This window comes from Leuciscus leuciscus (genome assembly GCF_965113295.1).
Source record: "Leuciscus leuciscus genome assembly, chromosome: 10".
NCBI classification, from domain to species: Eukaryota; Metazoa; Chordata; class Actinopteri; order Cypriniformes; family Leuciscidae; genus Leuciscus; species Leuciscus leuciscus.
This window is the reverse complement of record NC_138734.1, coordinates 18088807-18108704: the sequence shown is the minus strand read 5'-3', so window position 1 is coordinate 18108704 and position 19898 is coordinate 18088807. Positions and strand designations below refer to the sequence as shown.

At 43.3% G+C, this 19898-nt stretch overlaps 1 protein-coding gene and 1 long non-coding RNA gene across 3 annotated transcripts in view; one reads left to right on the top strand and one right to left on the bottom strand.

The window, feature by feature from the left end:
- iqck (IQ motif containing K) overlaps nucleotides 1–19898 on the bottom strand; it is a 178420-nt gene that overhangs the window by 21802 nt on the left and 136720 nt on the right. Inside the window, exon 8 of one of the 2 annotated variants that reach the window (XM_082183098.1) lies at nucleotides 13724–14187. The exons of the other annotated variant lie outside the window; for it this stretch is intronic. Within the exon in view, the coding sequence (XP_082039224.1) occupies nucleotides 13949–14187 (239 nt within the window). The 3' untranslated portion in view covers nucleotides 13724–13948. Of the gene's footprint in view, nucleotides 1–13723; nucleotides 14188–19898 lie in introns of those variants that run through there. 2 annotated transcript variants of the gene reach the window in all.
- Nucleotides 1–19898, top strand: part of LOC309508523 — a 194364-nt gene that overhangs the window by 158263 nt on the left and 16203 nt on the right. The gene's annotated exons all lie outside the window — the stretch shown is intronic.

The following is a 19898-nucleotide window of genomic DNA, read 5'->3' as shown; positions in this document are numbered from 1 at the left end:
CTTAACTCACACTGTAGCACAGGGAGGTGCCACTGCAGCACACATGTACCAGACTGAGCAGCCCAAAAATGTAGCTCATGACTTTGCGTTCCCTATGGGGGGGTTTAAGTATATCCAGCCCCGTGAGTTTAAGATACATGGAGGCCAGATTGGAGATAACTCATCAGACATCAGTTCAACAATGTCTGCAGGCAAATAGACAGTGGCCTAAAAGAGAACTTCAGCGATGCCGACGTTGTTAGAGGGGTGCTGCGAATTATCAAGCCAGGTATCTTTAAAGATATGCTGATGAACAAAGACGACATGACTGTAGCGGAGCTAAAGGGGTTCTTACAATCACACTTGGGGGATCGAAATAGCACAGAACTGTTCCAGGAACTGATGTGCACCAAGCAGAGTGAACACGAAACCCCTCAGCAGTTCCTTTACCGAGTCATGGGGTTAAAACAAAAAATACTCTATGCAGCTAAACAGGCTGATTCAGACAGGAAGTATAGTGCAGCTACGGTGCAGGACGTGTTCTTACACACTGTTTACCAGGGTCTAAGCCACCGATGTAAAGATATTCGCAGCGAGCTGAAACCCTTGCTAGCCGATAGTGATGTAACTGACGATGCTATCCTCAGGCACGTTATGAAAATCACAAGTGACGAGAATGAGAGGCTGCGCCGACTGGCCCACCAACCAGAGCTAAACCATCCATGGCTAATAGTGCCCAAGTTAGCGATGAAGCTGGCGGAGATGTGAAAGCTGCAAAAGGGGTTGCTGCACAAAAGGGACAGGACGATCAGGTTAAGCTTCTTACTGCCAGAATTGATACTCTAACCAGCATGGTAGACGCTATACAGCACTCCATGACAGTACGAACTGAGGGTGGCTGCCAATGCTCCTCCAGCCAACCATTCTCCCGCCGGGTGAGCCGCTGGCGTTGCTGTCCACGGTGTGCGGACGAAGGGCAACAGGACTGTACACACTGTTTCATCTGTGGTGAGGAGGGACACCAGGCAGTGGGGTGCCTACGACGACCTCAGCGACAGGGAAACGGGAGCCGGCCACTGCAAAGGGGCAACCAGTGACCGCACAGCAAATGCCCCAACCAGACGTTTCTCCCCCGAAGCCTAAAAAGAGAGAAGTGCTAGGACAAGAAAACAAGCACCAGAGACAAACAAACAAATCTATAAATGAAGTGAGGTCCAGGAGTCAAGGAGCAGGTGTTCTGGGCCCCTGTAAGACCAAAAACGACAACATAATAAAACTAATCGGAAGCAAGGCACTGACCCAGTGCAACTTGAATGGCTTGACAGTGAGGGCATTACTCGACACAGGTGCCCAAGTCAGCATGGTGGACCGTGAGTGGAAAGAGAAATATCTGCCAAGTGTTGAGGTGAGGCCGCTTCGGGAACTTCTTGGGTGTCAAGATGATCTGAAAGTCTACGCTGTAAATGGAGACCTTATCCCATTTGACGGCTGGGCAGTCATCACCGTCAACCTGCTAGGAAATGAGGACCCAAGTCTATCCATTAATGTCCCATTCCTGGTGAGTAAGATGCCAATTGAGAGGCCACTCCTGGGTTTCAACTTAGTAGAGGAACTGATTCAGGGGCAGTCTGAGCAGTTGATGCCAACACTTACCTCACTACTGGCCGGAGCCATTGATATCCCTCACGAAAAGGCGCAAACTTTAGTCAATGTGATCCAAGCTGCTGAAGAAGATAACGGAGACGGACACTTAAAGATTGGTCCAAGAGGAGTAGTTATCCGGGCGGGACAGGTGACTTGGGTGAAGTGCAGAATCCCTTTGAAGATGGCACAGTCTGACATGGTTGCTTTGTTTGAGCCTCATGAAAATAGTGATCACTTAAGATTCTTGGACATTGGAGAGGGGCTCTTAGAAATAAAACCCCAAAGTGACCCTTGCGTTTCCATACCCATTGGAAATAGCACAGTGGGGGATGTGACCCTGCCACGTGGTACAGTGATTGGAACATTACAGCGGATTGAGAGGATATTAGTGGAGCCTGGAAAAACAAGTGAGCCAAGGCAGACAATGATCCAAGCTGCGACCACTCTAGAGGATGAAGTGAGAACATCATTGTGGCATCCACCCGTCAACCTGGACCACCTTGAAGAGGGCCAACGAGAGGTTGTTCAAAGAATGTTGTATGAGGAGTCAAGTGCCTTCAGCAGAAATGACAATGACATTGGTTGCATACCCAGCTTGCAGATGCCAATCACACTTAGAGACGACATCCCGGTTCAGAGGGCGTACTCATCAGTGCCAAAACCCTTGTTTAACGAGGTGAAGAGCTACATACAGGATCTCCTAGCGAAAGGATGGATCGTCAAATCAAAGTCACCATACGCCGCTCCAGTAGTCTGTGTCCGCAAGAAGGATGGCAAACTGAGGCTCTGTGTTGATTACTGTCTCCTGAACAGGAAAACCATCCCTGACCGTCACCCATTGCCTAGGATACAGGATCTGATCGACACCCTTGGGGGATACTCCTGGTTCAGCATTCTCGACCAAGGCAAAGCGTACCACCAGGGGTACATCGCAGAGGGATCCAGACACATGACAGCATTCATCACACCCTGGGGGCTGTATGAGTGGGTCCGGATTCCCTTTGGTTTGTCCAATGCGCCTGCTGCCTTCCAACGCAGTATGGAAGAAATGCTGGACTCTCTCAGGGATGAGTGCTGCATCCCTTATCTAGATGATGTCTTATGTTATGCAAAGTCCTTTGAGGAGCATGTGGAGAGTATTCGTAGGGTGTTGAGGGCCCTCCAGTATCACGGTGTAAAGCTGAAACCTGAAAAGTGTGAAATGTTCCGGAGTGAAGTCAGGTATGTCGGACGGCTAGTGTCAGCAGAAGGAGTGCGGATAGATCCTAAGGATCTGGAGGCTGTCCGATCTTTAACCACCAGGACTCCTGAGACAGTGGGTGATGTGAGGAGATTACTTGGGTTCCTCAGCTACTACCGTGCCTTCATTCAAGACTTTTCCAGGACAGCCAAACCCTTGTATGAATTATTGCAGGCAAAGTCTGAAACAATACGGGATACTCACAGTAAGAAGAAAGCGAAAGGCCCACAAGTTCCCTCCAGAACTCCAGTAGAATGGACCAGGGACCACCAGCAGATCCTGGAGGAACTAATTGGTATGTTAGCAAGCCCACCTATACTGGCATATCCGGACTTCAACTTACCCTTCACGCTGCACACTGATGCTTCTGAAAGGGGTCTAGGGGCCATCCTCTACCAGCGTCAAGACGGAAGGTTGAGAGTTATAGGATATGGATCCAGAACATTGACAACAACAGAGAGGAACTACAGATTACACAGTGGTAAACTTGAGTTCCTGGCATTGAAGTGGGCGGTGTGTGAGAAGTTCCGGGACTACCTGTTCTATGCCCCACACTTCACAGTGTACACCGACAACAATCCCCTGACATACGTGATGAGTACGGCAAAGCTCAACGCAGTAGGCCATCGGAGGGTCGGGGAGCTGTCTGATTTCCGGTTCGATGTCAAGTATCGGCCAGGGAAGGTCAACATCGACGCAGACACCTTGTCTCGTCTCCCTCTGGACATTGAATTATACACATCAGAGTGCACGGAAGGGCTACCCGCGGGGGCAATACAAGCAGCATGGGAGGGCAGTCATGTGTCGAAGATGAAGGACGTGGCCTGGGTTGCTGCCCTGTATATGTCCACGGGGGAGGATGAACCACGTCAACCCACCACCTGGTTGCCCACAATAGGACAGGATGAACTGATTCAAGCCCAGAAAGAAGATTCTGTAATCTCTCAAGTGAGACAATGGAAGGAGGAGGGTGTCACCCTCACAGACGAAATGAGAGGAGTTTTGACAGGAACCAACAGAAAGCTGATGTATGAGTGGAATAAGCTACAGCTTGAGGGAGGACTCCTATATCGAAGAACGAGGGAGAGAAAACAGCTTGTCTTACCGAGCAAGTACAAAAAGCTGGCACTTGAACACCTCCATGACAAGATGGGACACGTGGGTACAGAGCGAGTACTGAGCCTGGTGAGGGAACGGTTCTACTGGCCATACATGAAAGCCGAAGTGGAAGAATATGTGACCAGGAAGTGCCCGTGTATAAAACAGAAGAAACCGACTGTACATGTTCGAGCGCCCATGGGTTGCATCACAACACACTCACCTATGGAGCTGGTCTGCATTGACTACCTGCACCTGGAACCGAGCCGTGGAGGATATGAATATATCCTGGTCGTCATGGACCATTTCACAAGGTTCGCCCAAGCTTACCCAACCAAGAACAAGTCAGGGCGGACTGCAGCTGAACGCTTGTTCCAAGATTACATTCCACGCTTTGGATACCCGGCCAAGTTACATCACGACCAGGGCCGTGAGTTTGAGAATGAGCTTTTTCGCACTCTCCAACAGTTCGCTGGAATCGGCCACTCTCGGACGTCGCCATACCATCCCCAAGGGAACCCAGTCGAGAGGTTCAATCGGACCCTACTACAGATGTTGAGGACACTGGCAGACAAAGAAAAAGAAAAGTGGAAAGAGCACTTACCTCAAATCGTGCATGCCTACAACTGTACACGGCACGAGTCCACTGGATATTCTCCCTTTTACCTTTTGTACAGACGGCATCCTCACCTTCCAGTAGACCTGATCTTCGGCCTGGTGGAGCCAATGGAGGGAGTCACTCCAAAAGGGTTTGCAAATCAGTGGGCGGCACGGATGGCTGAGGCATACAAGATTGCTGAAGGAAACAGTCGCCAAGCAAGTGCGAGAGGGAAGGCTCAATATGACCGAAAGGCGAGAGGAGTGGTACTGAAAGTGGGAGACCGAGTGCTTGTCAGAAACCTTGGAGAACGAGGAGGTCCAGGGAAGTTACGATCCTATTGGGAAAAGATGGTCTACGTGGTGAATGGGCAGGTGTCTGATAACCCAGTTTATGTAGTCTCCCCTGAGAATGGGGACAAGAAGAAAACTAGGACACTTCACCGGAATCTACTACTACTGGTGAATGACTTACCTGTGGAGGCTCCCGCGACGGCATTCCAATCGACAAAACCTGAAAGACAGAAAAAGACAAGAGGTCAGTCACCCAACAGAGAAAACAACAGAGACCAAGACAGTGACGTGACAGACTCAGATGAGGAAAGTAGTGGAGGAGGATACTGGCTGAGAAACCCAGTTGGCTGGACAGAACCAATGAATAGCCACCCACCTGAGCAAGCATCTGTAAGAGAAGAGTTCAATCAAACACAAAGAAGGGAAGTATCAAGAATACTGGAAAGGTCACCAGAAAGAGAAGTGAATACTTACCTGGTACCACCTGTGGAGGGTGATGTGGACGAGGAGATGGAAACAGCTGCTTGTGTTGAGCCAGAGGGAGTAGCAAGAGAGGCTGAAAGTCCAAGTGTGGGGGATGAAACTGCAGTTAGAAGGTCTACAAGAGAGAAAAGGCCACGACAGATCTACACTTATGACACTTTAGGTCAGCCTGTGCTACAGCAATACCCAACACTCAGTGCAGTGACAGCATATCCGATCACACATGTACCTGTCTGGGGTATAAATAGTTACTTACCACAAATTAGTTATACCAATCCATACACTCCCCACACATACATGCCTTACAATTTTACTGTGCCTGTGTATTGATTGCACATATAGGAGGTAAGAGGTAGACCACTGGAGCTTTTCTTATTTTGTCAGGGAGAGTGTGATACACACAAAGTATGTACACAATTGTGTTTTCTTTTCCCTTTTCTGAATATGTATATGTATAAAATGATTGCATTATTTTCTTATGTTGTGTTGAAATACTAATTAACCAATGTATATTTACATTTGTATGGAGAGAAATGAAGGACTCTTATTTTGACATTCTGGCTCGAGAGTCGCGAACGGAGCAGTGAACTGCGCATGCTTCCTCATATCTGCAGAGGAGCTGTATCAGAGCAGACGCGACTCTCTTGTCTCTTTCTTTGAATCCTGTTTTGCAGGTAAAAATATTGATATATAAAAGAGAAACCCTTTGAAATATACCACAGCAATTGCACTATTACCATGTTTGGTAAACGAATGGAGAATGTAAAATGTTAAATGTGTTTATATGATGACGTTTTGTTCGTCTTGATGTATGCTCGCTATAACGTGAAGAAAATAAGTTAAGTTATGCTCCAGTGGTCATTATAATCGAACTAGTATTGTATTAATAGTTGTTTGATCATAAAAAGTTTGTTTGCTCGTGTTAATGAGTGAATAGGTAGAGTTAAGTGTATATTTGAAGCTCTCTCTGTGATCACATTTGCCGCGCTTGCCAGTCACGTGACCAGGCACTGAGAGAAGCATGGAAAGTTACTGAATCTCTCTGTATTCATTATAATCCATTCCTGTAAAGGTAAAAGAGTGAACTGTTTCACAACTGTTTTAAAAAGCAAGTGCCTTTTGGAAAACAGTCTTTCCCAGTATATATGAAGTAAATTCATATTAAATATCATTGTGTTAATGAATATTTCTATTTCTGTTTATAAAATATAATACATATATAAGTTAAATGTTAACTAAAGATGGTAAAGTGAAGAAATTAGACTTCTGATTCTGAAAGTGATTTATTTTGATGTTGGTGACAAAAGTGATGTGATGAGACAGACAAAAGAATGTGAATTAATACTTTAAAAGCAACTGTTGTGCTAAAATTGACTTATTGTGTATAAAATAAATATATCTGCAGAGGAGCTGTATCAGAGCAGACGCGACTCTCTTGTCTCTTTCTTTGAATCCCGTTTTGCAGATATCACAGTAATCTGTCAGCTGGGTCTCCTGAGCCGGGGCCTGCAACACATGACAGTTGCCTGTTAGGAGGTAGCTGTTTTTCTTCTTCAACTTTGTGTAAACTGAGTTGTGAACACCATAATTCACATTTGTATTGTCTGCACTAAATGCAGACACTTGATCTAGAGTAAGGGACAGTTGTTCAAGACTGTTCTCTATACATGCCACAATACCATCAGCAGACTCATTAGGATTCTCCACAAAATCAATAATTTTTTGGGTTACTCTCAGGAGTGAAATACTGAATAGACAGAGGAAACATTTTTTGATTGCCCTTGTTAGATGCATCTGTTTGAATGGAAAATGGGATGGGTTTCGAGCCCTTCAAAATATTAACCACTTCAGAAACTGACTTGGGGTCAAGAACGTTTTTGACAATGGTCTCCGCTTTTGTACGTCCACAGGACATCTTCTTCACTATCTTTGAGTCACTGACTGTCCAATAGAGTAATTTGTTAGCACAGTCAGCACTGACATAGCTCATATTGTGCTTTACAGTGTGGTAAACATGGGCCAACTCAGCTGCAGTAACCTAAACGTAAAAAAGCAAAGATGAGGATCAAGATCACAGTTATTAGCATCTGTGAAGTGAACAGTATAATAACTAGGGTTGGGTACCGAAACCCGACGTAAACGGTAGTAACCAGACCGAATAAGAACGAAACTTTCGGTGCCTGATTTCGGTGCCTGACTTTTTTCACCGCCCCCTATAAAACATCTCGCGGCACGAATGATCCAATAACAAAACATCTCCAGTTAACCAGCAGAGCATTCATTTCGTTCGTTTGTTAAATAAGAGACGATCTAGCGCTGAAAATTATTTTCTCTTGTGGCTCGCGCACACCGCACTCGGACGCGCGCTTCAATACGTTGCAGAGATTGATCTATTTATGAGGCGCCGTCTAAGAGTATGTGCTTGGAGAGTTTGTGTGTGCGTGCTCGCGTCTCAGATGAGTATGTGCGCGAGTTTGTGTGTGTGTGTGCTCGCGTCTCAGATGAGCATGTGCGCGAGTTTGTGTGTGTGTGTGTGCTCGCGTCTCAGATGAGTATGTGCGCGAGTTTATGTGTGTGTGTGTGTGTGATGTGCTCGCGTCTCAGATGAGTATGTGCGCGGTTTGTGTGTGTGTGTGCGTGAGCGACTTTAGATGTGACGTTGTGCATTTCATATAGTTGGAGCATTCAGCAGTATACATGTATGTGTGACTACTTAGTATGTGTATGCAAGCGTTTTATGTGTGCGTGAATGAAGTTCGATTTAAGCCCTAGACGGCGCCTCATATCTATTCGTTCTGGTGAAATCACAACATATAATGCACACAAAGTGTCCCTGCTTGATATACAACCACTGATGAGCATTATCGGTTTAAAAAAACCACGCATGCGGATTAGAACCCAAAACCTCTGACATTCTTGACTAAAGTTCAAGAATGTCATCTTTGTTCCTCTTCGGGTAAGTCTAGTATTTTAATGCCAACTGCAAATCTTGCATATCAAGTATGAAGTATATCAAGTATATTTATATGAGGCTATACTTTGTGTGTTAAATATTTCTGCTCAGTGTCAGATATTTCTCTGTTTTGTAAAAGTCTATAATATATAATATGTAATATAATTGATATATAATATATATATAATATATATAAATAATATTAGAAGACAAAATTTTTATCTTAACTTAAGTGTTTTCGGCTACATCAGCACAATTTTTTATTTAATCAGAAATCAGAAAATCTTTTTCAGAAAACACACACAGATATTATTTTTTTGATAAAGTGTGTGCAGTTTCGTTTTCTTAAGTACCGGTTTAAGAACCGTTTAAGCACCAGAACCGTTTGAAAAATACCGAGTAGGTACTGGTATCGGATAAAACCCAACCAATACCCAACCCTAATAATAACTGTTGTGATTTCAGTCCTACAGCAACAGTATGTGTAAGCCCATCACCTAACCAATAATGACGTTTTTTTTTTTTAATGGCAAAATCATAGAAAACATACTTTAAGTACACGGCATACATTATTTAAATGTATTATTTTACTTTTAAAAAGCTTTGCAAAAGCTTTCTATTTCAGATAAATGCTGTTCTTTTGAATTTTCTATTCATCAAATAATCCTGAAATAAATACACAACTGTTTTCAACATTGATAATAATAATAAATGTTTCTTGAGCAGCAAATCAGAATATTAGAATGATTTCTGAAGGATTATGTGACACTTAAGATTGGAGTAATGATGCTGAAAACTCAGCTTTACCAACACAGAAATAAATTGCATTTTAACATCTATTCAAATAGAAAACTGTTATTTTCAGATTGTAAAAATATTTTACAATATTACTGTTTTTGCTGTATTTTGGATCAAATAAATGAAGCCTTGGTGAGCAGAAGAGATGTATGTGTGTATGTGTGTGTGTGTGTAATCTATGTAGGCCTATGTGTGCATTTACACACACACACTGTCTATACATAATTATCTGGGAGATTGATACATTTTGACATTTAAAACAGTAGCTTACCATATCAGCCTCTGGTGAAGAGGCGGGTTACATGAAAAAACTTGAAATTGCTCCTTGGGCCTTTTGCTGTCGGTCGTTCCGTCTATGGGTCTCTGTGGACGCGTGTTGTTTGACGTCGCAAACACCGCCATGGCTTACAGAAAAATCTCTCCTGCATAGTTTACAGTTTGCTTGATAGATATTTCCCCGGACTTCGCCAAAGCCATGCGTTCTCGGTCTCCCATTCTGTTTTATATTTCTGTAAACGTTTTTTCCTTTTACAAGGTGGACTAGTAAGAGTTGCCATCATACATACGTTACTCGCTGTGAAGTTAAACCTCCCGCCACTGTCACTTACCATCCAGCCTGGATGATTCAGGTAACGTAGCAACAACCAATGACAGAGAGCTCTCACTCTCACGTGAGCGTGTGCAGACTGCCCGCACAGCACACACACGCACATACACATCTAATTTACTTGTGTAGGTTCATTTTTTAATTCAGTAACAGTACATACAGCTACCTTGCACAGAAATTACCAATTGCACATTTTTAAAAGCCTCTCAAATCTACATGTAGCCAATACAGGACAAACTGCTTTCTGTATCGGTTTAATACGGAACGTTGCTATGATGTCTTAAATATGGGACGATTCCGTATTATACGGAACGGTTGGCAACCCTACTGATACTGGTCAGCGTTCCCCTCCGTCTCTGAGCGCCTGTCAACGTGCGAATACAACATTTGAGCTCTCTTTCTCAATATAATGCACTGTCAATAACTCGCCCACTAAAATCTGCACGGATATATTTGAATACCACGATATAGAAACAATACAGAAAAAGTTAAATCATATTTCATCATATCACCCAGCCCTAGCAACCAATAATACTTACTAGTTTAAATGTTTACATACAGTAGATATTTTAAACCAAAAACCAAAAGGCTAACGCTATTTTCCCTTTCCCAGTGCTCTTTTATTACTTTATGTTAAATTAAGGTAAATCTTAAGTAGAATCAACTATGACTTCCTCACTGTATCTTGAGAAAATTGGCTCAGCCAATGCTTGATGGAGTTGAACAGCTCACAGGCATGAAAGTTGGGGTTGGGGAACTGAAGTAGTCTGTTTGAAGAGGTTGACTCTTCTTTGCAGTGATTTCCTTGCATGTGAGGCCATTTTGGTGCAAAGTGTTGATAGCTGCATGTGGATATATGCACTTTTATGATGGATGGATGCACTTTTATGATGGTGTGGTGGATTTTTAATAGATACAATAGTAAACTGTATATTAAACTAACCATGTTTCTAGCTTCTAACCTTACTTCTCTTTTTGGGCCTAACATGATAACACTTTGAAACACAATGTACTAAAATGTTCTGTCCTGTGTTTTTGAATGCTGTATGTTGTGTTACCATACACCTTTTACTTTGGTTGTGTATAAATAACAAGTTTGGGAATTGAAACTAGACAGATGACTAAATTTGAACCTTGTTATTAACAATGAAGTAATCATTAAAACAAAGTTTGCTTTACCTGGTAACAGAAGGGTTTGTCTATGAAAACCAATCAAATTGTGTGGAAATTATGAAATGCAGTATGACATTTTTGCTATACATACACGGTTGGTCTGGGAACGCCCCCGGGAACGCCCCGTCACGTGATGTGAATTTAGCCCGTGGGGGAAAACATTGCCTTGGTGCTAAATGAAATACACGGGACAATCAGGCCGAAGAGTTGCTGTGTCGTTTTCTGTACCGCCAATAAACAAACAAATTATGAATTGAAGTTCTACATCCTTCCTAATAAACACAGAACCGGAAAGGAGGACAAAAGTCCTACCAGGGACTTGTAATTTTTGAGATTACTGTGTGAGTAGATCCCTGTGTGATATAGTAGTGGGTGTTAAACTCGTATTAGGCAGTGGGCCAGATTTGTCTACATCCCTTAAGAAAAAGAACTATAGTAATCCTATAAGATTTCTATAGTAGTGTATAATACTTCTGTGATGTTCTGTAATACCTCTATAGTACTTCTATAGTATAGTTGTTTTTCATAAGGGATGTCTCATTCACATTGGCGTTATCAGCTGAAGGCTCGCTTGATAGGCCAATCGCTACGTAATGACGCGAGCCGTGAACCTAGTTCGAGGTCTACACTCAATACAGACTGCAGTCTGTGAGTTAGGGATAACTGTCAGCACAGTCCATCGGCAACTTCGTACTACTGATCACCGTTTTACAAAAGGATTGATAGTTTGGAGTGAAGCATACGTACAATTGGTAAATGACAAGGTTTTATGGAGTTATAGTATGCAACATATACGAAAGTTGATTGAGTTATAGGCTAATGTTACCGCATGTCTTACCTGGAGATTCAACCAGATAACAAAATATGTCTGGAAACGACACCTCCGGCCATTTGGTTGGGTCATTGACCAAGTTTTTAATTAAATAAGGGCAATCATAACCTATTGCAGTTAATTTTGCAATGTACCGTTGCTGGACGGCAGGCGTCAATGACTCGCAATACGACATTTTTGTCATTCAAATTAGGGCTGCACAATTAATCGAATGATTACGATTATGGATGCCACGATTACGTAATCGTTCAAAGCCGCGATTACAAAAAAAATAAAAAAATCCACTCTGCATGCATTTAGAGCATGTTATGAGAGGCGAATCACAACTACTTCAGAAAACCCAGCACAATAGGAACTACCAGGCAGTGACGTATGTGTACGCTGAAATAAAAAAATGTGGACGCTGAGTCTTTCACCTCAGAAAAACGGACGTTCCTGTCATGTCAGCCGTTATAGGGTAGCGCACATTCTTCAATTGCACGCGCAAATGTGGAGGCGCGCGCTGTGTATAAAGTGCAAAGGAAACTATGAGCATGCAACGTTGTTACGTTGTAAATTAGTAAGTCACGAATTAAAAGTAAAATACCAATAAATCACGTTACTGGTACGTCGTGTGTTAGCTGAGAAGGATTTGCATGCAGGTATGATTTCATTCTATTCACCAGGAGCAGTTTCCATGTTTCATTAACAGTTCTTGTTAATATTGTGTGTTCAACATGGTAACTGTCGTTTCAATATTAACCCCAAAATGCCCCTTTATTTTCACTTTGTGTTATTTTTTATATTTTTAAATGACTGTGGTGGCTCATACCAACATTGTATTAACAAAAGCTAGTTTGGGACTGCTATTTAATAGCTTTAGCATAGGCCTAATGTTTATTTTTTAGTAGTCTTTACTATTAGTCATATTCTTACAATTTATTTGAATGTTAAGTAAAGGGGGACAGTGTGTGTGTGTTCACAATTTTTAAGTAAACAATAAACATGTATAATAAAATATATATATATATATTCAATGTAAATTGTGATAATCGTAATTAATAATCGCAATTACAATTTCAAGGGAATAATCGGCAATTATGATTTTTGTCATAATCGTGCAGCCCCAATTCAAATACACACAATGTTCGCGGTGTTTTCCCCCACGCGGACTCCACCCTCGCCACGCCAGACCACGCCCCCAACTATGACTAGATGGCGACTGTATGTATACCTCCTTATTCTATCAAAACTGTTGTATTCTTTTAGTTGGTGGGATTCTCAATGGAATTTGTCAGAGATCCTCCGGCCTTGCTTCTTCTTGGGGGAGATTCTCTGAGAACTGCTCGAGAGATCCTCCGGCCGTGATTAAAGCATTTAAAGGACATTTGCTGGGGTATGTTTGTCGATTATTCCTGCGCAGGAAGAAAGCTAGTTAGGGAAACAAGTTAGTTAGGTAGACTATATATTAAGCGTCGATTGGAGACGGACCAGGTATTTATTAAGTGTCGACTGGAGACGTTAGGGATCGTCGATTGGAGACGGCCCAGGGAGAGCGTCGATTGGAGACGTCCCTGGTAGAATTAGGTCAGATGAGATAGGACTTAGTTAGGTTTAGGGAAAAATCTACGACAATGGATAGATGCACTTTTATTATGGATAGATGCACTTTTATGATGGATGGATGCACTTTTATGATGGATATATGCACTTTTATGATGGATGAATGCACTTTTATGATGGATAGATGCACTTTTATGGACTTTAAGACAGAAACGGCCATTCACTGCCATTATAAAGCTTGGAAGAGCCAGGACTTTTTTTTTATATAACTCCGATTGTATTCGTCAGAAAGAAGAATGTCATGGAATGCCTAGGATGACTTGAGGGCGAGTAAATGATGAAAACTAAACCTTTAAGAGACAGACGGACTAACAGATAGATAGATAGATAGATAGATAGATAGATAGATAGATAGATAGATAGATAGATAGATAGATGTCCATTTTTTTTCTTTTCACATCATAAATAAAATAGACGAGAATCCACAAAAACTTTTATAGTTAACACACTAATCACCAATTGGGTTTTATAACAATCATTCAAATGCATTTTTGTGTAAATAAATGCCTCATTGCATTTCTTTTTTTTTTTTACATGTCCTATTTTTTACTGAAAGCAGATTGTTTCCCTGGCAAAAAGCAGAATATGTAAGCGCATGTGAGGATCCATCTTCATGTGGATCTTCAGTGTTTCTGAGGACCAGCGGCTTCAGGAGTGTTTGATCTGAGCTGCCCGTGTTCCTCCAGGAGCAGGACTGATCTGATGATCGGATCTAGTGTTCTCTCCGTCCCTCAGCGTGAGGATCACAGCAGGAGTAAGCAGATCTGCTCTCGGAGGAGCCGGGGTCGGTGTCAACGGGACTCTGCTCTGCGGTGTAGGCGGAACCACCTCGATGGACACACACACACCGGCCTCCACCTCATCCAGCTCAACCAGCTCTGACCACACTGACAACACACACACAACCGGTGATCAGTCAGTGTCCAGACTACAGCCGCACAAACACACACAAGACTTTACAAAATATACAGAGTGAAAAAAGGGAGAGAACAAGTACGTACGTGTTGTCTGTGTAAAGACGTCAGCTTTTTTTATGAAACTGATGGTTGTGCAGTGACTCACAGACAGTATAAAAGTTGATGATGATGGTTTATGAATATCAGAAGTGGTTTGATAAAGGTCATGATGCCACAGAATACTTGCTGACAGATATCAGCTTTACAAGCACTTCTGCTCGACTCAGACCCTGCTAAACCAAGCAGACAACTGCCGAAAACACCCATTACAATTACATTAGTTGGGAATTAAATGTTTAATAAAGTAACAGATAGAAAGTTGTAAAGTCAGCATGACTGAGCATCTGCAGATGACCAAGTGAAGTCTATACACCTTATAGCCTGAACGCATTTATCATTAATATTAATTAATGCATACATTTCAGCAAAATTATACAATGATACACTTTTAAAGATTCTCAGTGTAAAACAGGAATTAATTTATATGCATGTGTTTGATCTTTTATTGGTACTGTTATTAAGAGTATTTAATATATATATATATACACTCACCTAAAGGATTATTAAGAACACCTGTTCAATATCTCATTAATGCAATTATCTAATCAACCAGGTATTTATTAAGTGTCGACTGGAGACGTTAGGGATTTCAATTATCTTACAACATGGCAGTTGCTTCAATGCATTTAGGGGTGTGGTCCTGGTCAAGACAATCTCCTGAACTCCAAACTGAATGTCAGAATGGGAAAGAAAGGTGATTTAAGCAATTTTGAGCGTGGCATGGTTGTTGGTGCCAGACGGGCCGGTCTGAGTATTTCACAATCTGCTCAGTTACTGGGATTTTCACGCACAACCATTTCTAGGGTTTACAAAGAATGGTGTGAAAAGGGAAAAACATCCAGTATGCGGCAGTCCTGTGGGCGAAAATGCCTTGTTGTTGCTAGAGGTCAGAGGAGAATGGGCCGACTGATTCAAGCTGATAGAAAAGCAACTTTGACTGAAATAACCACTCGTTACAACCGAGGTATGCAGCAAAGCATTTGTGAAGTCACAACATACACACCCTTGAGGCGGATGGGCTACAACAGCAGAAGACCCCACCGGGTACCACTCATCTCCACTACAAATAGGAAAAAGAGGCTACAATTTGCACGAGCTCACCAAAATTGGACAGTTGAAGACTGGAAAAATGTTGCCTGGTCTGATGAGTCTCGATTTCTGTTGAGACATTCAGATGGTAGAGTCAGAATTTGGCGTAAACAGAATGAGAACATGGATCCATCATGCCTTGTTACCACTGTGCAGGCTGGTGGTGGTGGTGTAATGGTGTGGGGGATGTTTTCTTGGCACACTTTAGGCCCCTTAGTGCCAATTGGGCATCGTTTAAATGCCACGGCCTACCTGAGCATTGTTTCTGACCATGTCCATCCCTTTATGAAATCAAGAAACCAAGAAACCAATCATTAGAAACCAAGATGGCGGCGCGAGTACATCGCGAGGCTCGCGGTCTCTCCAGATTCTGCAATTTAGTAGTATTTTTCTTGCTCATTTCGGGTCTGTTCGTGCAGAACAGTTGTGCCTTAACATCGTACACCCAAGGTGAGCTTTTGGATATTGGTTTGCGAATTTCCGACAGTTTTATGGACAACCTTCGACTCCTTCCTGAGATCGCCAAAACACCCGGGGCTATGCACTCTGCCCGGCCGGGCGGAAGTGCTCGCAGGCGGCGTCGAGATCGTAAACAAAGGCGGGGGAAGCGCGGAGGACTAAGAGCTAAGCTAAAGCTAACACCACACCGGCTCTCTTTACCCAGCATTTTCCTTGCAAATGTACGGTCGCTGTTGAACAAAATGGAGGAGATTCGACTCAACATCACATACAGCAAGAGACTTTTGAACTGTAATGTTCTAATTTTCACGGAAACATGGTTAAACAGCGGAATACCGGACAACGCTATTGAGCTAGCGGGACGCCATACATTCCGGGCGGATAGAACATTAGATGGCTCCGGTAAGACCAGAGGTGGTGGATTGTGCATTTACATTAACAAAGCTTGGTGCACAAACTCTGCTATTGTTGGGAGACATTGTTCAGCTAACCTTGAGTTTCTCATGGTTAAATGTAGACCGTTTTATCTACCGCGGGAGTTCACTTCCACTATTATAACTGCAGCCTATATTCCCCCGGATGCTGATGCCAAGTTTGCTATGAAAGAACTTCACGCAGCCATCAGTAAACAACAGACCGTTCACCCGGAAGCTGCGTTTATTGTTGCGGGTGATTTTAATCATTCAAACTTAAAGTCAGTGCTACCGAAATTTCACCAGCATGTTTCCTGTCACACCAGAGGAAACAAAACCTTAGACCATGTTTACACAAACATGGCTGGAGCTTACGTCGCGACACCCCTCCCCCACCTGGGACAGTCAGATCACCTTTCTTTGTTCCTCACCCCCAAATATGCACCTCTCATCAATCGCGTGAAGCCATCAGTGAAGACCATCAAGGTGTGGCCTGTGGGGGCAGATTCCTCACTCCAGGAAAGGTTTCTACACACAGACTGGAGTATGTTTGCTTCTCAAGCCACCAGTGGCTCTCACACGGACATTGACTGCTACACCTCCTCTGTACTGGATTATATCAATACCACCATTGACAGTGTTACAACCCAGAAGCAGATCACCACATACCCAAATCAGAAGCCATGGATGAACAGGGAAGTGCGACTCCTATTGAAGACACGCAACACTGCCTTCAGATCAGGAGATGCACAAGCCTATAGCACATCCAGAGCAAATCTGAAAAGGGGCATCAAAGAGGCTAAGCACTGCTACAAGCTTAAGATAGAGGGACACTTTTCCAACGCTGACCCTCGGCGCATGTGGCAGGGCATTCAGGCCATCAGTGACTACAAACCCACTCACTCCACCCCCGCAGCCACTGATGTCAACTTCCTGAACGAGCTAAATGACTTTTATGCTCGCTTTGAAAGAGACAACAGAGAAACTGCCACCAAGCTCAAATCCTCAGCTGACCACCCGCCGATCACACTCTCCTCCACAGATGTCTGCAATGCACTGAGCAGGATCAGCGCGCACAAGGCTGCTGGACCAGACAACATCCCTGGACGCGTACTCAGGGCATGTGCGGAGCAGCTCGCTGGGGTTTTTACAGACATTTTCAACCTGTCTCTTGCCCAAGCAGCTGTACCAACATGCTTTAAATGCACTTCCATTGTGCCAGTGCCAAAACACTCCAGCCCGAAGTGCCTTAACGACTACCGCCCTGTAGCACTCACACCCATCGTAATGAAGTGCTTTGAGCGGCTGGTCCTGGCACACCTAAAAGACTCTCTTCCATCCACATTGGACTCACACCAGTTTGCCTACCGTAGCAATAGGAGCACAGAGGATGCAGTTTCCATGGCACTGCACTCTGTGCTCACACATCTGGACAATAAGAACACTTATGCACGCATGCTGTTTGTTGACTTCAGCTCAGCATTCAACACTGTCATCCCAACTAAGTTAATAGCCAAACTTGGAGACCTGGGCATCAACTCCTCCATGTGCAACTGGATTTTGGACTTTTTGACCAACAGACCCCAGAATGTTCGATCAGGCTCCAACTGCTCCACGTCCATCACACTCAACACTGGTGTACCACAGGGCTGTGTGCTAAGCCCGTTTCTCTACTCCCTCTCACCTCCGACTGCAAGCCTGTGTACGGATCTAATTCCATCGTCAAGTTTGCGGACGACACTACGGTGATTGGTCTCATCAGCAACAACGATGAGACTGCCTATAGGGAGGAGATCAAGCACCTGGCCACATGGTGCACTGAAAATAACCAGCTCCTCAACACCACCAAAACGAAGGAGCTCATCGTGGACTTCAGGAAAGTGTCAAGAGGCACACACGACACCATCCACATCAATGGAATGGCTGTTGAGCGTGTCTCCAGTTTCAAGTTCCTGGGGACCCACATCTCGGCGGACATGACCTGGACAACCAACACCTCCAGCCTGGTCAAGAAGGCTCACCAGCGCCTTTTCTTCCTGAGGACACTGAGGAAGAATCAGCTCTCCTCCACTATCCTGGTGAACTTCTATCGCTGTGCAATAGAAAGCATCCTGACCAACTGTGCTACAGTGTGGTATGGGAGCTGTTCTGTTGCAGAGCGCAAGGCACTGCAGCGGGTGGTGAAAACCGCCCAGCGCATCACTGGGACTCCACTACCTGCCATCGAGCACATCCAGAGGAAACGCTGTCTGCATCGAGCTCGCAGCATCCTTAAGGACTCCTCTCACCCAGCCCACAGACTGTTTTCTCTCCTGCCCTCCGGCAGGCGTTTCAGGTGCCTCCGGACCAGGACCAGCAGACTAAAGAACAGTTTTTTCCCCAGAGCTGTCTCTTTATTAAACTCTAACCCTCATTGATCCCACTCCCCTCATATACTGATTGACTCTCCTCTCCCTCCTCACACCTGCCTCCATTTTGTTATTTGCAATACTATAATGTTCATTTGCACTGCTGACTGTTATTACAGAAACAACTGTTTACATATGCATCTTGCACTACTACCTTGACTGGAATATGCTCAATTTGCACTGCCGACTGTTTATTTACAGTACCGACTGTTTACATATACATTTGCAATACCGTACTTTAACTGTAATATGCAATTACTTCCACTGCACTTTCACTCGGATAGCTTCTGTCCAAACTTTATTTGCACTACTTTAAATCCATTGTTATACTGCTCATTTTAGCCTAACTTATACATATATCTATTTGTAAAATTCTGTTTATAGTAATAGCCATCTGTATATTATGCTCACATTCTGTTTATAGTAACACCCATCTGTATATATATATTCATAGTACATATCTATCTGTAAAATTCTGTTTATAGTAATAGCCATCTGTATATTATGCTCACATTCTGTTTATAGTAACACCCATCTGTATATATATTCAGTACATATCTATCTGTAAAAATACTGTTTATAGTAATAGCCATCTGTATATTAGCCATCTGTATATACATCTGTATATTATATTCAGTACATATCTAGCTGTAAATTCTGTTCACAGTAATAGTTATCTGTATATTATATTCATAGGACAAATCTATCTGTAAATTTTTGTTTATAATAGTATTCAACTCTATATTTATTCAGTACATATCCATGTTCTGCACTTATGGAACCACTGTATATCCTGCACTTGCTGCTATTGCACTTCTGGTTAGACCTAAACTGCATTTCGTTGCCTTGTACCTGTACTTGTGTAATGACAATAAAGTTGAATCTAATCTAATCTAATCTTATGACCACCATGTACCCATCCTCTGATGGCTACTTCCAGCAGGATAATGCACCATGTCACAAAGCTCGAATCATTTCAAATTGGTTTCCTGAACATGACAATGAGTTCACTGTACTAAAATGGCCCCCACAGTCACCAGATCTCAACCCAATAGAGCATCTTTGGGATGTGGTGGAACGGGAGCTTCGTGCCCTGGATGTGCATCCCACAAATCTCCATCAACTGCAAGATGCTATCCTATCAATATGGGCCAACATTTCTAAAGAATGCTTTCAGCACCTTGTTGAATCAATGCCACGTAGAATTAAGGCA